The sequence below is a fragment of the Bos grunniens genome, chromosome 5 (genome assembly GCF_055505025.1).
Source record: "Bos grunniens cultivar Pamir isolate PY7600 chromosome 5, Bosgru_T2T1.0, whole genome shotgun sequence".
NCBI classification, from domain to species: Eukaryota; Metazoa; Chordata; class Mammalia; order Artiodactyla; family Bovidae; genus Bos; species Bos grunniens.
The window spans coordinates 57,154,428-57,172,781 of NC_141169.1; the positions used below are offsets into that span (position 1 = coordinate 57,154,428).

General features: G+C 54.8%; 1 protein-coding gene and 1 long non-coding RNA gene across 8 annotated transcripts in view; one reads left to right on the top strand and one right to left on the bottom strand.

Annotated features, from left to right (window-relative positions):
* Positions 1-18,354, bottom strand: part of LRP1 (LDL receptor related protein 1) — an 80,998-nt gene that overhangs the window by 60,022 nt on the left and 2,622 nt on the right. For all 7 annotated transcript variants that reach the window (XM_086400452.1, XM_086400451.1, XM_086400450.1 and 4 more), the window contains exons 2-6: positions 11,566-11,688; positions 8,803-8,940; positions 6,647-6,766; positions 4,756-4,884; positions 4,372-4,635 (exon numbers count right to left, since the gene is read on the bottom strand). In XM_086400452.1, coding sequence (XP_086256578.1) covers positions 4,372-4,635; positions 4,756-4,884; positions 6,647-6,766; positions 8,803-8,940; positions 11,566-11,688 — 774 coding nt within the window. The remainder of the gene's footprint in view (positions 1-4,371; positions 4,636-4,755; positions 4,885-6,646; positions 6,767-8,802; positions 8,941-11,565; positions 11,689-18,354) is intronic.
* Positions 4,884-9,895, top strand: LOC147372004 (uncharacterized). The gene is made up of 2 exons (XR_015163892.1): positions 4,884-5,134; positions 8,489-9,895. It is a non-coding gene; the product is annotated as an uncharacterized LOC147372004 (long non-coding RNA).

Here is an 18,354-nt window from a genome sequence, read left to right on the forward strand (position 1 = left end):
AGCCCCTCGGTATTCTGACACCCAGCAGGTGAGAAAGGCCAAAGAAGTGGGTGGCTGGTTTTCCTCTGTGACACGGAAGTGTTCTGTAGGCTGGGGTGGGGGCTGAGAGGGTCGGGGGTAACCCGCTCCATGGGAGGGTGGCTCCCTTGCCAGCCGGGAAGCCAGCTCATCAGACTCAGAGGATCAACTCTCTCTCTCTGCCCCTCCTCTAGACAAATCACTGGCCTATTTCCTGTTGTGATTTTAAACACACACACACACACACACACACACACACACACGCATGCACGCACACATGCGAGGGAGGGAAAAGTGAAGTTGGCCAGCTGGACTTAGGGACCCATTTCGCAACCTCACAGCCTGCAGCCTAGGAGGCCTTTTCTAGGCCTCCCGGCCAACCTCCTCTTTCCCTGTGCAGCAGGGTACCGGGGAGAAACCTGAGGGCCTTCGAGGGCACCTCTGGAGCATACCCCCATACACAGCTCCAGATAAAGTGACTACAGCAAATCTTATTTCCCTCAGGCCTCTGTTGGCAACCTCAGAACCTCCTCTCAACATGCACACACATCCTCCCAGGGCCCCAGTCCTGAGGTCTATGCCTGTTCTTTCTATGGTGGAAACATCCTGAGAGCTCAGGTCAGAGGAGTGAAGCCAAGGTCACGCAGGGCTGCGGTGGGTGGGGCAGTCGGTACACTTGACCTCTAGCCCTGCCCAGGGGCGGCCCTGCAGGGGGATGGACAGGACCTGAGGTTCCTTCAGAGGGTGGTCAGAGGTGAGGTGGGAGGGTGGGCAGGCCAGGACTGCTGACCTCTCAGGGCCGCTGTTTCCAGAACTTCAGTCTTTGGTCTCTCATTTCCAAAATGCTTAAAGTGCTTATGCACAGCTTGCTCTACCATTTATCTACCATTTCTTTACATCCGCTCACTTTTCTTATCTTGCTGCATCCTAAACAATCTATGAAATCAGAGACTTGACTTGCCAGCTGTAGGAGTTTCCTGCTGCTGCTGCTGCTGCTAAGTTGCTTGTCGTGTCCGACTCTGTGCGACCCCATAGATGGCAGCCCACCAGGCTCCCCCGTCCCTGGGATTCTCCAGGCAAGAACACTGGAGTGGGTTGCCATTTCCTTCTCCAATGCATGAAAGTGAAAAGTGAAAGTGAAGTCGCTCAGTCATGTCCGACTCTTAGCGACCCCATGGACTGCAGCCCACCAGGCTCCTCTGTCCATGGGATTTTCCAGGCAAGAGTACTGGAGTGGGGTGCCATTGCCCTCTCCGAGGAGTTTCCTAATAGGTATTAAATAATAACATAACTATTAATATAATAGTAAAAAAACGCATGTCCACATACAACATAAACATGAAGGCGTTCCCACTTGGGGAAAGTGTTAGTCACTCAGTTGTGTCCAACTCCTTGCAACCCTCTGGACTGTAGCCTGCCAGGCTCCTCTGTCCATGGAATTCTCCAGGCCAAAGTACTGGAGTGGGTTGCCACTTCCTTCTCCAGGCCCACTCAGGGAAAGGCAGTCGTAAACCCTGAGTGGGGGCGGGGGGCCCAGGGTCTTCCCTGAAAATCTCCTGGCTGTTCCCATCACATTGTCCAGTCATGGGATCAGAGTCTTCAGAAACTTGACCATCCTGCCACGCATGGCCAAGGGAAGGATGGGCCCTGGGGTTACATTCCAGGAGGGAGGGAAAGAGATGAACACTGAGTCCCCAAGACCCACCTCCCACCCAGGCCAACGAAAGACATAGGCTGGGGAAGGAAGGGCTGGCAGCCCGGCGAATTAAGGTAGGAAAGTGCTCACGTGCACACACACACACCTGTCAGGACGAGTGAGGACATGGTCAGTGGATCTCTTCCCACTTGAGTAGAAATGGATGGAAGGGACTGGGCTCAGACAGGAAACAGCAGGACCTCAATCCTAAGCCTGTCCCATAGAGCCTCGCATGAAGCTGTGCTGACCACTGTAGGGCCCGGGCGGGGCCCTTCAAGGGCTCAGGACTCAGAGCAGGTCTGGTTCACATACATGCCCCAGGACCCATGTGAAACAAGCTCACTTCCTGGCCTCCTTCCTTCTTTCTATTCTATTTCTGTTTCCAGAGTTTTCTCCAGGGCAGTCTCCCCCTTCTTCCCACACCAGCAGGCAGGCTTCTCTCAGGCCCTGGGCTCTGGGCTCCAGCACCTCTCCCTTGTCAGGCTCCTCCCTCCCGCGTGGGGCTCAGCCCAGGGGCCCGATGGAGGTCACGGTCAGCCAAGAATGGCATGATTGCAGGGAGGGCTCCCCCAGAGGGCCAAGAGAAAGCAGGAGAAAGCAGCAGCCTTCTTCTTCCTGCCCCTGGGGGAGCTAATTACAGGCCAGCAGGCCCCCTGCACAGGTGAGTGCCTGGGGCCAGCCACGCTTGCTCTCGCTGGCACCTGGGCAGGCCATCGGCCTCTCCTGGGAAGGGGGATGAGCTGGGGGTGGGGGAGGGTGCTGGGGAGAGACACTCCTGACATTCTCAGCTCAGGGCCCATAATTAGTTTGTGGGATGAGAGCAAAACAGCCATCCTCAGGGTGACAGCCAGACAGTCAGGCGGCATGGGCGGAGGCAGGGCCAAAGGAAGGGACAGAGGCTGGGGCAAGAGGAACCCATTCATTCACCCCGGTAGCATTTCTCCCCAGAACCTTCTGGTCTCTTCCGGGCTCCTGGACTCTGCCCCAGAGGGGCCCAACGAATCTAGCAGACTCTGAAGGCAACACTCTCTGTTTGCCAAGGGAGGGGTACCCGCCTGAGGTTATTTCCTGCTTCTCCTGGGGAGGAAGGCAGGAGAGGGGCCAGGTCAGAGCTAAAGCAGAGAAGGTTTCCATCAGGGCATCCCCACCAGGCCACCTACCCACCTGCCCATCAGCCCATCGTCTGCCCTGAGGCAGGGCCAGGGAGGGAAGGGCTGGAGCTGTTTGCCCAGACAGGTCTGATGGGTGGGGCTGCTGACAGGGAACAGGGAGAGGGCAGCTATCTCATGGGGTCTTGCCCTAATCCTACCCTACCTACCATGGGGTTTCTGAGCTGCCTGCCCCTCAAGAGCTCTGCCAGCCAGGTATTGGCTGAGCCCCCAGCCCAGTACTCCAAGGATGACAGGTCTATCACAGGCAGGCTTTGGTCACCAGCAGCCCAAGGACCCCCCTGGGATGCTGTGGAGGGGCTGCGGCTGAGCTGTGGACCATTCGATGAGGCCGCAGGGGAGGGGGGCCCTCGGAGGAACTCCTGTTCCCACCAGAACTGAGCCTTTGGGTCCTCCTGGGATTTCTGTGCAGATCATCACGTGGGGACCCATGGAAGAAACTTCAAGATCTTCTGGACAGGCCCCAGTTCACCGTCCTAAACCTCCTGCATGGCCTCTAGTGACTTTTGGCTTTCACTTCAATTTATCTGATTTTGCCAGACAAGCTCAAGCCCATTATGCAGATTAGGAAACCAAAACTTGAGACAGGGAGTTTTGGTTTACTCAAGGTCACAGATCAAGCTACCCCCTCTCCGGGGGTCAGATCAACCACAGGCCAGACGTCCCCTCTCAGCCCTGTGGTGCATTTCCTGGAGATGTGATGACGCAGAGGTTTTGTTTGTTCATGTAGCAGCAGCATCTGAGATGAGCAGAAGTGCTCGAGGCAGCGGACCTCTGCCCTGGCCCTGTCCCCAGCCACACCCCATCTTCCACCTCTGAGGCATCACGTACAGCCTCGGGTGGGAGCTCGAAGGGGAACATCCAGGATATCTGATAGCATTCCCAGTGGGGTCATTCCTGCCACAGAGCCTGTCCCCCAGAAACAGCCTCAGGACCCCCACAGCCACGCTGCGGCAGGGAGCCAGTTCTGGCGACCCCCTCAAGGGAAACGACAGATACGGAGATGCACCCAGCCTGGTCCCGGCTCCTCTGCCCTCAGCCACAACTTAGCAAGGCTCCTCTGGCTCCAGGCCCCTTTTTTCCTTTGTTGTGGCTCCCACCATGTGGGAAAACCCCTCTATGGACTAATCGACATTCTTCCCTCTGAAAAGGGACGGTCCCTGGTCTCTGGAGGTTGACCAGACATTGTCCTCTTGGGCACTTCTAGGAGGCCCTTCTCTGCCCTGGGCCAGAAACACTGGAGCCATCAGAGACTCAGCTCAGAGAGAGGAGAAGAAGCATGGACATAGCTCTGCCCCGGCCCCAAACAAGGGTCACAACATTCAACTCGCTGCCTCGGCCTCAGTCAGGGGCTTTTGTCTAGGCTCCTGGACCAGTCAAGGGTCATCCTGTCTATCCACTCCCCCAGCCCAGCTTGTCCCAGACAGGCTTTGCCTCGCCCATCTCCCCCACCCTCGCCGGCTCCCTGTGCTGGAGCAGGTGACTCACGGTGCAGGCTGAGGGAGATGTTGATGGTGTACTCATCCACGAAGCCCTTCAGGCCGGGCATGCGGGCGCACTTGAGCTGTGTCTGGGCAGCGCTGTCGCCAACATGCACCCAGCACACCGTCTCGTTGGCGTAGCTGAAGTCCATGGCTGTGGTCTGCCGTGTGCTGGTGGGTGTGATGGTGGAAACCTGGGCCCCACTCAGGTACGTGGCCAGGATGTTCTGCGAGTTGGCAATCAGCAGCACAGGGGGCCGGTCAACCGGCTCTGGAGACACAGGAGACAAGGGTTAGGGCAGCAAGCGGCCCTGGCAGTGCTCTGGCCTCTCCCCATCAGGGAACGACACCGAGGGCGCCTAGCTGTACGGTCGCAGGTAAGCCCACCTACCATTCTTGGCCTTGCAGGAGCGGTTGTCTGGCTGCAGCAGGTACCCTTCCACACAGCCGCACGTGAAGGAACCATCTGTGTTGGTGCACAGCTGGCTGCAGGTGCCATACACCGAGCACTCGTCGAAGTCTGCCGGGAAAAGGCGAGAGCGTGGTCATTTCCAGCCTGCCGAGGGCAGGGAAGGGAGTGCCCTCAGACAACACCTGGGGTGTGTCCATCCCTACAGCTACTTCGGAGAACAGTTTGACAGAATCTACTGCAACAAGAAATGTGGAAACGTTACCACCTAGCAAGTCCAGACCTGGGATCCACCCTAGAGATGTACCTACACACGTGCTTATCATCCATTCATTCAGAAAAGATTTCTGCAATGTGCCAGGTACAGTCTTAGGCTCGGGGGACACATCAGCAAAAAAATAGATTCAAACTGCTGCCCTTTTAAAACTTAAATTCCGGGACTTCCCTGGTGGTCCAGTGGTTAAGAATCTGCTTTGCAATGCAGGGGACGTGGGTTCAATCCCTGGTCGGGGAACTAAGATCCCCCAAGCCATGGGGCAACTAAGTCCGTGTCCCACAACTGAGACCCAATGCAGCCAAATAAATGAATAAATAAATATTCTTTAAAGAACTTAAATTCTGATAATAAATGAAATGTTATTATAATAATAAATAAAATTAAAAGGTAAATGACATGTTAGAGGAGTTAGTGCGATGGGAAGTAGCTGGTGCTATGAAAAAATACTAAGCAGAGAAAGGGGACAGAGAATGCAGGCAGTGGGGATGCGGTTTTAGGGCTATAAGGAGTCTCACTGAGAAGGCTACATTTGTGCCAAGACCAAAAGGAGGTACATTTAAAACAGAAGAGTTTGCATTGTTCGTAACAGAGAGAAACTGGGAACATCTTACTCATCCAAAGGGAGATGGCCAAGTGAACTGTGGTAATAGTCATACATCACCGTGGTTTTAAAAAGAATGGGGTAGATCTCCACACATTAACACGGAAAAATCTCTAGAACATACTGGGTAAAAAAATTGAAAAACAAATATGTACAGTATGTGCGTGCGTGCTAAGTCGCTTCCGTCATGGCTGACTCTTTGCCACCCCGTGGACAGTAGCCCACCAGGCTCCTCTGTCCATGGGATTCTCCAGGCAAGAAAACTGGAGTGGGTTGCCATGCCCTCCTCTAGGGGATCTTCCTGACCCAGAGATCAAACCCATGTCTCTTAATGTCTCCAGCATTGGCAGGCAGGTTCTTTACTACTAGGCCACCTGGGAAGCCATATACAGTATGATATTTATGTAAACAAGATCCCATGCACATAAACAGTACTTTCAATTAGATTCTCTGTGAATACATGTATACCTGGATAGAAAAAGGCCTGGACAGAGAAGTAGCAAACTGTTAAAAAGAGCTGATTTCCAGAGAGATGGGGGAGGGACCGTAACTAAAGAGGATTTGTTAAAGGGGACTTTGGTTTTGTCTGTAATGCTTTAAACCTTTTTAAACAAGAAAACTCACATATGACCTATATATATATTTATTTATTATTATTATTATTTTTTTTGGCTGCGCTGTATGGCATGGGGGAATCTCAGGTCCCCTATCAGGGATCAAACCCGTGCTCCCTGCATTAGAAGTGCATCTTAACCACTAGACCACCAGGGAAGTCCTTGACCTTGACCTATATAATTTTTAAGATGAGTTTTGAAAAGTCTGGCAGAAGCAAATGTTTAGGGCCCACAGCCACGCCCTGAGGCCGTAAGGTGTGTTGTAGACCCGCATCCTGTCTTGCACCTTTCAAGCTTTCTCCTCCCCAACCTAGCCCACTGCCCACCCACCACCCCCCCAGCACATCCTGAACCCCAGTATGTGCACATGTGCACACTTACCTTTGCAGGTCTTGCCGTCTGCCTGTAGCTGAAAGCTGTTGTTGCAGTAGCAGGTGGGCCCGTTGAGTGTGGGGACACAGTGGTGCTGGCAGCCCAGATGGGAACACTGTCCTCGTTGCTCTGTGTGTGGGGGGGTGGCAGGTGACACATACTCAGGCCCCCAGATCTGGCAATCATACCCAGACAGCAACCTTCCCTCAACCCTTCAGTAACCACTTCCCAGGCCTGTAGGGTCAGAGATGAAGTGGCTTAGGAAGTATCAAGTATATTTTGTAAGTGAGGAAACTGGGACTGATGAGGGTATAAGACAGGTCCAAGGTCGCATTGCCAATTGTGGCTTAGAACCCGCATCTTCCTGCTCTGGCTGCCCCGACCCGCTCTGTTCCTAGTTTGCTGGTCAACAACACATGAGGACTCTCAGCCCCTTTACACGCCTCCTGCCTGTAGCACCTAAGGACTGCAATTTTGGCTTTGGGGCTGAAGGGGAAGCGTTGGCAGGGAACCGAGTCTTGCCACGCAGGACCCCAGGTCTGGTCTGGAAGCACGCCTGCAACCCAGCCCTGGTGTCCGAGAGGGCCCAGAGAGAAGGCCCGAGGCCCAGGTAGAGGAGAGGAGGAAGAGAAGCAAACCTGGCTCCCCCGGGATCCTTCTCTAATCTTCCTCCTGCCTCTGACCCACTTCCACAGGGGAGACAGAAGGGAATGAAGCAGGAGGGGGAAGAGGTGGGGGAGCAGCTACCCCCCCCCAGACCAGCGACCCAATTAATGGCCTTGCATGGGGCCAGGCGGCCCGGCCACAAAGACCCCTTTGTCCAGTTGCCTCACACCCCTGCTCCCCCCCTCCCACCTAGGAGAGAGCGCTGCCCGAGATGCTAAGACGTTTAGAGGCGCTAAGCCTGCCAGGAGGAGCAGAGATGGGGAGCCAGGCCCTGGTTAGCCTTTCTCCTCCCCACCTCTGTCCCAGAGCCTGAAGGTGCTTCTCCAGTCCAGCCTTGGCCCCCAAAGAGGGGAAGTAGTGTTTGTTTCTGGAAAATCTAGAAAAGAGGTTCTCTTCTGCATATGGGGTGGGAGGATGAGGAGGTCCAGCTTCTGTAGTATCAGAGAAGGAAGTTCAAGCCCTAGGTTTCATATGTTCTTGGTTGTTTGTGATGCTGACCGGGTATGCAAAAGCAGGCAAACTTGAACACGTACTGTCCGATGAGATGGGACGTGCGTGGTAATTGAAGTCAGCCCCCTAGGCCCACATTCTACATCCCATTCCAGGAGCTTCTGACAAAAACATGCAGACGCAACCAAAGGAAAAGGATAAAAATCTTCCACAAACTCCCTGCCCTCAGTGAACAGGATCCAGATGTGTCTCTTCCCACAGGCAGATGTTTTCTGACACGCGTTACAGACACAGGACAGGGTCTCCACCCCCGGGGGCTTGCCTAGGGCCTCACAAAGCCAGCTTCCTGTTCCAGGCCCAGACTTGAGGGCAGTAGAAGTTCCTATTCCCTGAGGTGCAGGCCTGAGCTTCCTCCCCCTCCAATCCCCATCCCCGGGAATCTCTCCCATCCTCAGGAGAGATCCAGATTCCCCCTGGAACAGAAGGGTCTCTAGAGGAAGACCTGCAGAGCTGGTGGACCTGAGATGCAGGTGGGAAGAAGTCTAACCTACTGTCCTAAAGTTCCCTCCTCAGTTGGGGCGGAGGGGGAGAAACCCTTCCCATGAAGCAGCTTCTAAGAGCCTCAAAGACCTGCCCTTTCGGGGGCCCTGGCAGGGGAGGCAGGTAACAAAGCTCCAGACCTCCCCCTGGCCCCCGCTTCAGTGACAATATCTGCTTGTCTCTGCTCATCCTCAGGTTCCCTATAAGAAACCATGCGAAGAAACAACCCCACTGTTTACAAAACTACAAAAGCATGAACACGCTGATCTAGTAGAGAGCTCTCGTTACATAGCTGGGAAACGGGGGACTGAAGAGGGGTAATGACACATGTGAGCACACACAGCCAGAGACATGCCCGGGGCACAGGGCAGCAGGACCAGGCCTCGTCCCCTTTGCAGTCCAAGGACAGTGTGCAGACAGTGCTCAGACGGCAGCCCTCCAGACCCATCAGGTGCCCGGCGGAGAACTCACAGCATCCACCTGGGAGAGCAGAGGTGAAGAGCCCTTACCTCGGCAGTGGGACCCCTCGTCCGAGCCGTCCGCACAGTCCTGGACCCCGTTGCAGAGGCGGGACATGAGAATACACAGCTCGGTGCCAAGGCAGTTGTGCTCGTTCGGCTGACATCGCTGGGCCTTACTCTGCGGACCTGGGGGCAGACGGAAAGGTCGGTGTGGGCATGCTGGCTACAGAGGCTGTCTGGCCAGCTACCTACTGATGGAGGGACTGGGCCTAGGGTTTCAGGCACCTGCAAGTTTTAGATCTCAGGAGGCCTAGGGCCTGTTAGACTCTTCAACCTCGGGCTCATCTATGCTACTCCCAATAGTAGCCACACCTGGGATCCGCCAGGTGGAGGGGATAACTGGGTTTCAGCAAAGAGTCCACTCCCCAGATGCTCCATGCTGTGGACTCCGAGGCTTCCACATCCTACACCAGGAGACAAAGCACCCCTCCTTTCCATAACATCCTGGGTCACAGAGCCTGGGCGGAGAGCTGGACCAAGTCTTCTAGAAATGCACTTTACAATATGAAGCATCATACATGGCTATTCAGCACTTGAAATGTGACCAGTTCCAAATGGAAGTATAAAATGCGCACTGGCAAAAACAAACAAACAAAAGACAATGAGAGTTCCCTGGCGGTCCAGTGGTTAGGACTCCTTCACTGCAGTAGCTCCAGGTTCAATCCCTGGTTGGGGAAATATCATCCCACAAGGTGTGTGGAGGGGCCATAAATAAATAAAATGTACATTGGTTTTTGAAGACTTAATACCACAGCCACAAAAGAGAATGCAAAAGGCCTCAATACTTTTATATGAAAAAATATGCTGAAATGATAATATTTTGTACACACTGAGTAAAATAAAGTTAAAATTAATTTCATCTGATTATTTTGACCTTTTAGGTTTTTTTTTTTTAAGTAGATACTTATTTTCTTAGCCACATCCTGTGGCATGTGGGATCTTAGTTCTGCAACAGGGATTGAACCCATATCCCCTCCATGGGAAGGAGGAGTCTTGACCACCCGACCACCGGGAAAGTCCCCATTTTGACCTTTTTTTGAATGTAGCTACTAGAAAATTTCAAAATTGAATGCATGCCTTGCATTATATTTCTATGCATCACACTATGCTAGACCTCCACCCCAGAGCAGCCTGCCTGATGGAGGACTTTGGGAACTGTCAAAGATTGTGGCCTGCTGGTGATGACTCCACTTCCCTTGTTGCCCAAGAAGATGGGCTGCAGGGAGGGCAGGACAGAGCTCTTCAGGGGATCCTAAGGAGGCCAGGATCTAGGACACTGGCTGAGCCTGTGGGCTGGTAGACAGATCATGGCCCATTGGTTTCCAAGCCCAGACAGGATGTAAGAAGGTGCTTGCATGGGAGCACACCTGTCCGCCTGTGCTGGGGAGGAGTCACATGCACAGGGAGGGGAGGTGTGTACCGTGGAGCAGAGCGGTGTGGAGTGAGAGTGAATCTGTGAATCTCCACGTGTGCCGGTGCTGCCGGCCTCAGTATGTACGTTTCCAGGTCCTCTTGGGAGCAAGCCTGGGTTTGTGTGTGAGTGTCCAGGGCATCTGTCTGCGTGCAGGTTATGTCTCTGCATCCCCATTTCAGAGTGGTGACTCTGCGTGGCTGCGAGAATGTGTTCGTGCCAGCGTCTGCCTCTGTGTGTGTATGTCGGCAGGGTAGGGGGAGTGAGTCAGGCCCCGGGAGCGGCTAAGTGTGAGTGTGATGGGTCTAGGAGTGTGCATGAGTGGGGACAGTGAGCGGATATGTATATCTGCATCTAACTAAAGGATGGATAAAAAGAGCCAGATCTGGCCCCTCTGCATGGCTTTCTTTATCTTCAACACCAAACACTGGGGTCCGAAAAGTGGGACATAAAGGTGGCCTGAGACAAGCAGACACTCCAGGCTGAGCCACCATAGAAACACTTGTAGAATATCCCTGGCTCCCACACCTCCAGAGCAGGGTATCAAGGTGAGGCAGAGAGAACTAGTGGTTCCCTTTTCTGGCCCTAAAATTACCGCTAATAATTATGAGTGAGGGTGTGGAGATGGGGCTGAGACAGGATAAACCCCAAGAGAGAACAGAGAAAGACCTAAGAATGCAGGGTCCCCAGACCCCTGCCCAGACTAGCCCAGCAGGGGAGAGGTTCTGAAGGCAGAGACTTTGCCAGCTGCCCAGGACTCCAGGGTCCCACTAGCAAGTTCTCCACCCCCTACTGGCAGGGTAAAGGCTGGGTGGGGACCTTTCTCCCAGTTTAAACAGCTGCCTCTGATTACACCACTTACTGAGGGTAGGGGGAGGGAGGGCGGGAAATGCTCAGGGGTGGGGCTTCTGGTACAGAGATTGAGCCAGAGCCAGTGGCCTTTGGCCTGGGAACCTGAGGACAGGAAGGGGACCCAGCAAGACCCAGGGGCACCCATCAAGGATCAGGAGGGTCAGAGGTGGGAAGAAGCGGGAGGAGCCAGAAGGGAGGGGAATCTACCAGCAAAGCTGTCAGCCCAGAGAACATGGTCTCAGGCAGGCTGGGGGGTGGGGGTACAGCGGCTAAGGAAGCTCATTTTTGAGCATACCAAACACCTTGCCGGGCTCTTTGAAGAGCAGGGGGAGGACAGTTGGACAGTTTTAGCTGTGTCATGTACAAACAATCACAGAGCAAGGTCCACACCAGGCTCGAGCTCAACTGTCTTCATCCTAGACTGCCTGGGCCAAAAGGAAAAGGGATAAATCAGTGATGGGGGGTAGGGATCCAGAAAAGGTACTTACAAATCTCAGGAGCCTCATCAGATCCATCCGGGCAGTCCCTCTCACCATCACACCGCCAGCCTTTTGAGATACAGGTGATCTGGTCTCTACAGGCAAACTGCTTGGGGCTGCAAGTCTTAGGGACTAGGGGCAAGGGGAGAAAACAGGGGTGTGAATAGGGGTGAATGCCCTGAAACCCTGAGGTCTGAAAGCCCTCAAGGGTTCCTCCTCCTTCCTCAGGCAGCAGCAGTCTCCGTCCGGCCCAGGCTCTAACCCAAGGTTCATGTGTGGAGCAGGGGTGGGGGGCAGGGGCTGGGGGCCACTCCTGGAACACTGTGTACCTGAGATGGGGGAGGGGAAGGACGCAGGGAGCACACTGCTGCTGCCTGACTGAGTCCTGCAGGCTGCCCATTGGGTGTGCGCTCTCCCAGCTCTCAGGGCCAAAGCCCTTGTGTTCTCTGATACTCTGGTCAGACAACAGCAGCCTCTGCTCTGCTGACTGAGAGTGATGAGGCATTTAGGTTTTTGACGGGTTTTCTCTTTATCTTCTCCATCCCACTAGAGGTCCAGAGCTGGTCTCTACTAACCTCTCTGCTCCTTCACCCTCTGGGACACTCCTCGTCCTTGGAACACATCACCCCACACATCTCCAACTCCTAACCACCAGGCCCTCCCCAGACGGGACGTGTGTTTGGGGGTGCCCTTGGCACATGGGTGTCTCAGAGATGGTATCAACAGAGGAGTTCTGCCGCCACATCCATTCTCTAAACACACAGCCTCCTTTGCGGATGCCCTCAGAGTTAAGAGGCACCTAAGACTGCTCAGGCTGACAGGGCTGGAGAACGGAGGCAGGGGGATGGCTGGGGTGACCTGCAGGAGCTGGTTTCAGCCCAGCCAACCCAAGAAGTTCCTATATCCAGGACCTGTTCTTTGCCCTAATCCCTCACCCCACCATCTGCTCTCTACACCCACCCCATTCTTTTACCTCATTCTCCAGGGATGAATTAAACATGGTAACACTAACTCTCATTGTTACCTCAGTATGTGCCGGGAAGTGTGATCAACCAGTTCTTTCCATGTATCATCGCATTCAATCCTCTCCACAATATGACAAATTAGGTACGACTAATACCATTTCCCAGATGAGGAAACTGAGCCTCAGAGAATGTGGGGTCACCCAGCAGGCAAATGTCACAATCAGGACTCAGACCAGTTTAGCCAGCTCTAAGCTGTTAAGCAGCCAGTTGACACCAGGCTCCCCATTCCCACTGAGAGGTCTTCAGGCGCTGTTCCTCTCAACCCTGTCACTATGTCCTCCTCGGGAAGGCAAGTCCCCCCTCCTTCACTGCCGCCCCCCAGTCTCCCAGCCCTGCATTGCCTCTTCCTCGATGCGTGTCAATCCCATTTCTCTTTGGCCATCACGCACCAGAGCCCAGCTCTGTGCCAGGCAGTAAACTAGGCACTGGGGTGCCTGGAAGGGGCGGGGTGGCCCCTCAGGAGCCATGGCACCCCGGGAAGACAGCAGGGCAGAGTGAGCTCAGGGGCTGGGACGGAGCAGAAGGAAAGTGTGTCGGGGCTCTGAGCAGGGAGGGATGGACTCTGAGGAGAGCCACACTGGGAAGACGTCCTCCCCCCAACCCCTGCCTCTGGCAGAGGGGACTGCGCTCAGGCCCCCGGCCAGGGTGAGAGCCAAGTTCAGGAAACACATCAAGGATGGCCTGGCTAGGCCCCCTACCCTGGAGCCCCCTCCGCTGCCCCCCACCCTGAGCAGGGAATAAAGGCCCCTTGAGGAGGCGGATAATGCTGAGTTCATTGCCCCACTGGGCCAGCTGTGAGGTCTTCCCGGGGAAACTGCTAGGCAGCCTAGTTAGCATGCCGGAGAACGGTCCTCTTCCCCTGGCCGGCCCAGACGGGCTGGGGCTGCGGGGGGAGCAGTGGTAGAGGGGGCTGGAATGGGATTCAGAGGCAGATGGGCTGTTTGGAGCCCAGACAGGTCCCCATGCCCATCCCTGCCCCCACCTGGATTTAGCAGTCCATGCCCCCACTCCTCCCGGGGGTAGAGGTCACAGCCCAGGCCCGAGGTCACTGGTTGGTCACTCCAGTCTCCCCTCTGTTCCACATCCCGGCCACGATCCCCCCTGCTTTGGCCCTCACTTTGTCCCCTCGCTGTCCCCCACCCCCATTTTTGGCCTGAACTCGACAGAGGAAACAGCAGCTGGCAAACTCCAAAAGCTGGAATGAGAGAGATTCACAAACCAGATGTGCTCTTGCGAGGGAGGGGAGTGGGGGATGGGGAGTGAAAGGAAGAGGAGCCCCCGGGCCCTGGCCCACAGCAGACCCCTCTGGCCCGGGGTGGGGGACTGGGCGCACACCAGGGCAGCACAAGGACCTGAGAGATGTGGGAAGAACTTCCTTTCTGTCCGGGATGGTGGAGAAAAGAGCTGAGTTTGAAGGCTAAGGCCTGTCTTTGATTTCCTTCATGGGGAAAGGGGAGGAAAGGAACAAATAACCTACTTTGGGGCAGTCTACACGGGCCAAGGGAAGCCTCATTCAGAGGTGGAGGGTGTTGCAGTGGGGGTGGGGTCGGAAACCTGTAATCTGCTTAGAGCCCGCAGCCAACCCCACTCCCCTCAGCTGCGCCTTCTGCGTCTGATGCCAGCACCCAGAAAACCCAGCTAGGTGGCCCCAGATGAGGGTACAACATGGCCCTACATTAGGGAGCAAGGCAATGGCACCCCACTCCAGTACTCTTGCCTGGAAAATCCCATGGACAGAGGAGCCTGGTGGGTTGCAGTCCATGGGGTCGCTGGGAGTTGGACACAACTGAGTGACTTCACTTTCACTTTTCACTTTCATGCATTGGAGAAGGAAATGGCAACCCACTCCAGTGTTCTTGCCTGGAGAATCCCAGGGACGGGGGAGCCTGGTGGGCTGCCGTCTACGGGGTTGCACAGAGTCGGACACGACTGAAGCGACTTAGCAGCAGCAGCAGCAGTGGCCTCCCCTGGCTCCCGCCCCTCGGGAGATCTGGGGGTTCCTAAGGATATGAGCTAACACTTTTCAACATAGTCACTCTGTGTCAGCATCTGGGCTGAGACACTTTGTACATATTAACTCATTTAGATCCTCAAACCCTGTGACGTGGCTACGGTTGCAATCCCCATATACAGATGAGGAAACTGAGGCATAGAGCAATTAGTAACTGAACAGGTGGTTTCTTACTGGCCATGACGGCAGAGCAGAAGCATGAAAAAGGGAAATGGCAGGGTCCTCTGGCACTGGGAGTGGGTATGGGAATTACAGGAGGTGGCCCTGGCCTTCAAGCCTCCTCAGAGAGGAGGGGGGACAGTGGAGAAGATGGAAAGGGATAAGAACAGGACAGCAGAGGGAAAAGAAGGAGGAGAGAACTACAGAGAAAGAGCGAGTGAGGTTGCAGAGAGAACGCCAGGACACAGGGGCTGTCTGTTCTCAGCTTTGCCCGGAGATGAATGTGACCGCCATGCTAACTCTGGCCAACACCCCTGCCCCGCCCCCCCAAACCCAGGCACCCAGCCCAGCCACGGCCCCCAGGGCCACCAAGCTGGAGCCAGAACAGGAGGTGTAGGGTTGGGTGTGCATCCAGACACAACACGGACCCCACTGCCCTGCTTGAGCCTTGGCTGTCGTCCTGTCCCATTCTGAGACCTTGGGGGCAGGGTGGGGAAGGGTGGCAAGGGTGCCTGAGCAGACAAGAGAGGGCGACAGGAAAGTAGAGCCCCGAGGGAGACTTCTCTAGAGGAGGGGACCCATCATTTGATCCCTTGGGAGCAGAGATGGAGAGGAAGAGAGGGAGGTGAGATTTCCTAAAGACCCAGGAGACCTGAGGCAGGGTAAGGGTGAAGGAGAACCCTGAGGCCCTTTTCAAGAGCAGACACAGCAGAGGGAGAGACAGGCTGTGTACCGGGGGATGTTTTCTAAAAGGAAACACATGATAAAGCTAAGGGAACAGAGGAGCCAGGGGGTGGCCAGGGAGTGGGGGGCCAGAGCCTGCAGGAATCTAAACTTTCAAACATACAGGGGTGGGGCGGCAGGGGCCTCCTAGGCCCAAACCGAGAGCTTTTCACTGAATTTTATGTATTTTGGGTGTTACCCGGTGGCTCCTTCCCCGCAGCTCAGTGAGGCTCAGACACATTTTTGTCATTCCTGAGTCTGGGCCTCTGCTTTGCGGCCTGGACAGACAGACAGGATGGCTTGGGCTGCCGGGGGGAGGGGGATGGTCTCCCCCTCCATCCTGAGTCAATATTGACTCAGCGGGACATTAGCCTGACCTCCCCACCATCTTTTCCTCCATGCTCCCCCCAACCCACACCCGCAAGTACAATCCAGACCCCTCAAATGCCTCCGGAGGTCAGCATATCTCTCACCAGGCTTCAGAAGCTCTCTTCACCTACCCCCAACCCCCTGCACACACAGCCATAGAAATAAAAGCTCTAAGCTCCTGACCCATTCCCCATACCTCTCTCCAGTTCTCAAGTCATGAGGAAGTTCTGCCAGAAGTCTAACCTCCCTCCGCCTTTCTGAATTATCTGAATTCTCCCTCTTACTCAACCCACGAAGGGTATCAAGTTCCCTTCTTCCAGAAACATTCTCTCCCAAATTAGTGGAGGGGGAAAAAGAGAGAAGAACTTGGAAGAAAGTGGAGGGAGAACTTTCACTGCTGAAATGGAGATTCCCAATTTGGCCTGAGAGGGGAATAACAACTCCAAAATGGCGAGCACGTGGGATTGCCCAAGAGAGATTTCTGCTCCCAGATAGCTTTTGGGGTACCAAGAGGCCTGGTTGGAGGCGGATGGAGACAGGCAGAGACAAAGCATGACACAGAGACTGAGAGAGACTGGACAGAGAACACCACAATGGGAGCAGAGAGGATGAGATAAGAGAGATGAGCTAGGAGAATGAGAGACAGAGGTTCTTGGAGGCCAAGACAGCACATACCAATGACAGACAGAGGAAAAAACCTAGGAAGAGGGTCTCAACCCAGAGGTTGCCAAGATAATGGCACAGTTGTCTTGGGATGAACCTGGAGAAAAACATCCCTGAGATTCAGGGTGGGGAAGCATGTACCTTTACTCAGGCAAGTGGAGTCCCTGCCCTAGCACTGTCTGACCCCAGGCAAACTCAGAATAGGGGCCACTGCCTCCCACAGAATTGGGAGGGTGGGAGAAAGGAAGATGGAAGCGCTTCAACAAGAAGGCCAAGGTCTCAGAGAGACCCCTCATCTCCCCTGGGGTGCAAGAGGGGTAAATGCTGCCCTCCACTGTCCCTCGCCTCTTTCCCAGGGAGGCTTTACACTGGGGCCTGGGGCCACTGCACCGGAAGCAATCCCAGAGTCAACTACTTCCTTCTCCAAACAATGTGGGATCCTGTTAAAAACTGGCCTGAGATCTGGGACTGAATACAGTGGGGTGGGTTGAGATGCTCCAAACACACCCAGCACACGGTTCCACCAGGTCAGGGACCCTTGCATGGTCCCACTGCATTCAGACTGCCCAAGGGCGAGGAGCCCACATCAAGAGCTGGAGGACTTGAATGCTGGAGAGCTCACAGAGGGCTGGGGGCAGGGGCTGAGAGGAGACTACTGAGGTGGGTAATAAGCCTTAAGCTTGGGGTTTTGATATGCAAAGGCTGAGGCTACAGCAGGAGGAAAGAAAGTTAGACTTGGTAAGGAAGGGCTTCCCAAAGAAGTTTTGAAAAGTCGGAGGTGGGAGGGGGATTTGGACAGGATCTGACTCCGGCCAGTGCCCCTCCTGCCCGGCTGACATCCTTAAGAGGCCCAGTGATGGGGAGTGGCTGGGGGAAAAATAATAGAGAAAATGGAGGAAGGCGGGGTGGCTAAGACTGGGAGAAAAAGAAGTCTTGAGAAGCAGCCTCAAACATCAAAATATACCTCCATCCCCAAATCCATGTCCTCACGTCCCTGGTTTGAAAGACAAGCGTGAGGGGAGATAGTCAGGCATCTGGGTCTGACCAGGGGAGAAAGGATTTTGGAACCATCTCTCATAGAGCCAGGAGGCTCAGCTTCATAACTCAGTTCACTGTGCAGCTTGTCTGATAACAGGTAATATACGGGCTCAAGGGGGTATGTGGAGATGGGTAGGAGACAGGGAGGCAGCCAGCCCTCCCCACTACAAAACCTTCCTAATTTCAGCAGAGACCTCAATGACCTCTTTTCTCACTCTCCAATCCATCTGTTTCTCCAGCCTCCCAGGAAGCAAGTAGACCCAGTTCTGTCTACTAGCAAGGAGGGACATCGCTCCCCAAAGAGAAGGGGACCCTGGAGATTGGGTTCAGGCACAACAGAGGAGGTGGGAGTGCTGGAGAGGGACCTAGGGCTGCTCCCCTGAAGGCAAAGCAGCAGGGTCCATGGGAGCCAGCAGCAGGAAGGAAGATTAGACACTGAGGGAGGTAAGCTTGAGCCAGGACATGCCCTTCTCTGGGAAACGAAGGAGAAAGTTCTGGGTCTGTGGGCCCGAGGCCTGAGGGCAAGGGTAGGATATAGGAACCCCTGGGCGGTCCTGGACAGCGTTGGCCCGACAGGTCTGTGTAGTCTCCCTTTCCCACTCCCCAGAGTGGGAAATATTCCCACTCTGGATGAGTCATATTCCCATTCCAAAGGTGAGAACAGTAATGTGAGTTTGGGGAGGGGTCCTCTCCCTAGGGGCTTCTCTGGTGGCTCATCGGTGAATAATTCGCCTGCAATGCAGGAGATGCAGATTGGATCCCTAGGTCGGGAAGAGCCCCTGGAGGAGGAAATGGCCACTCACTCCAGTA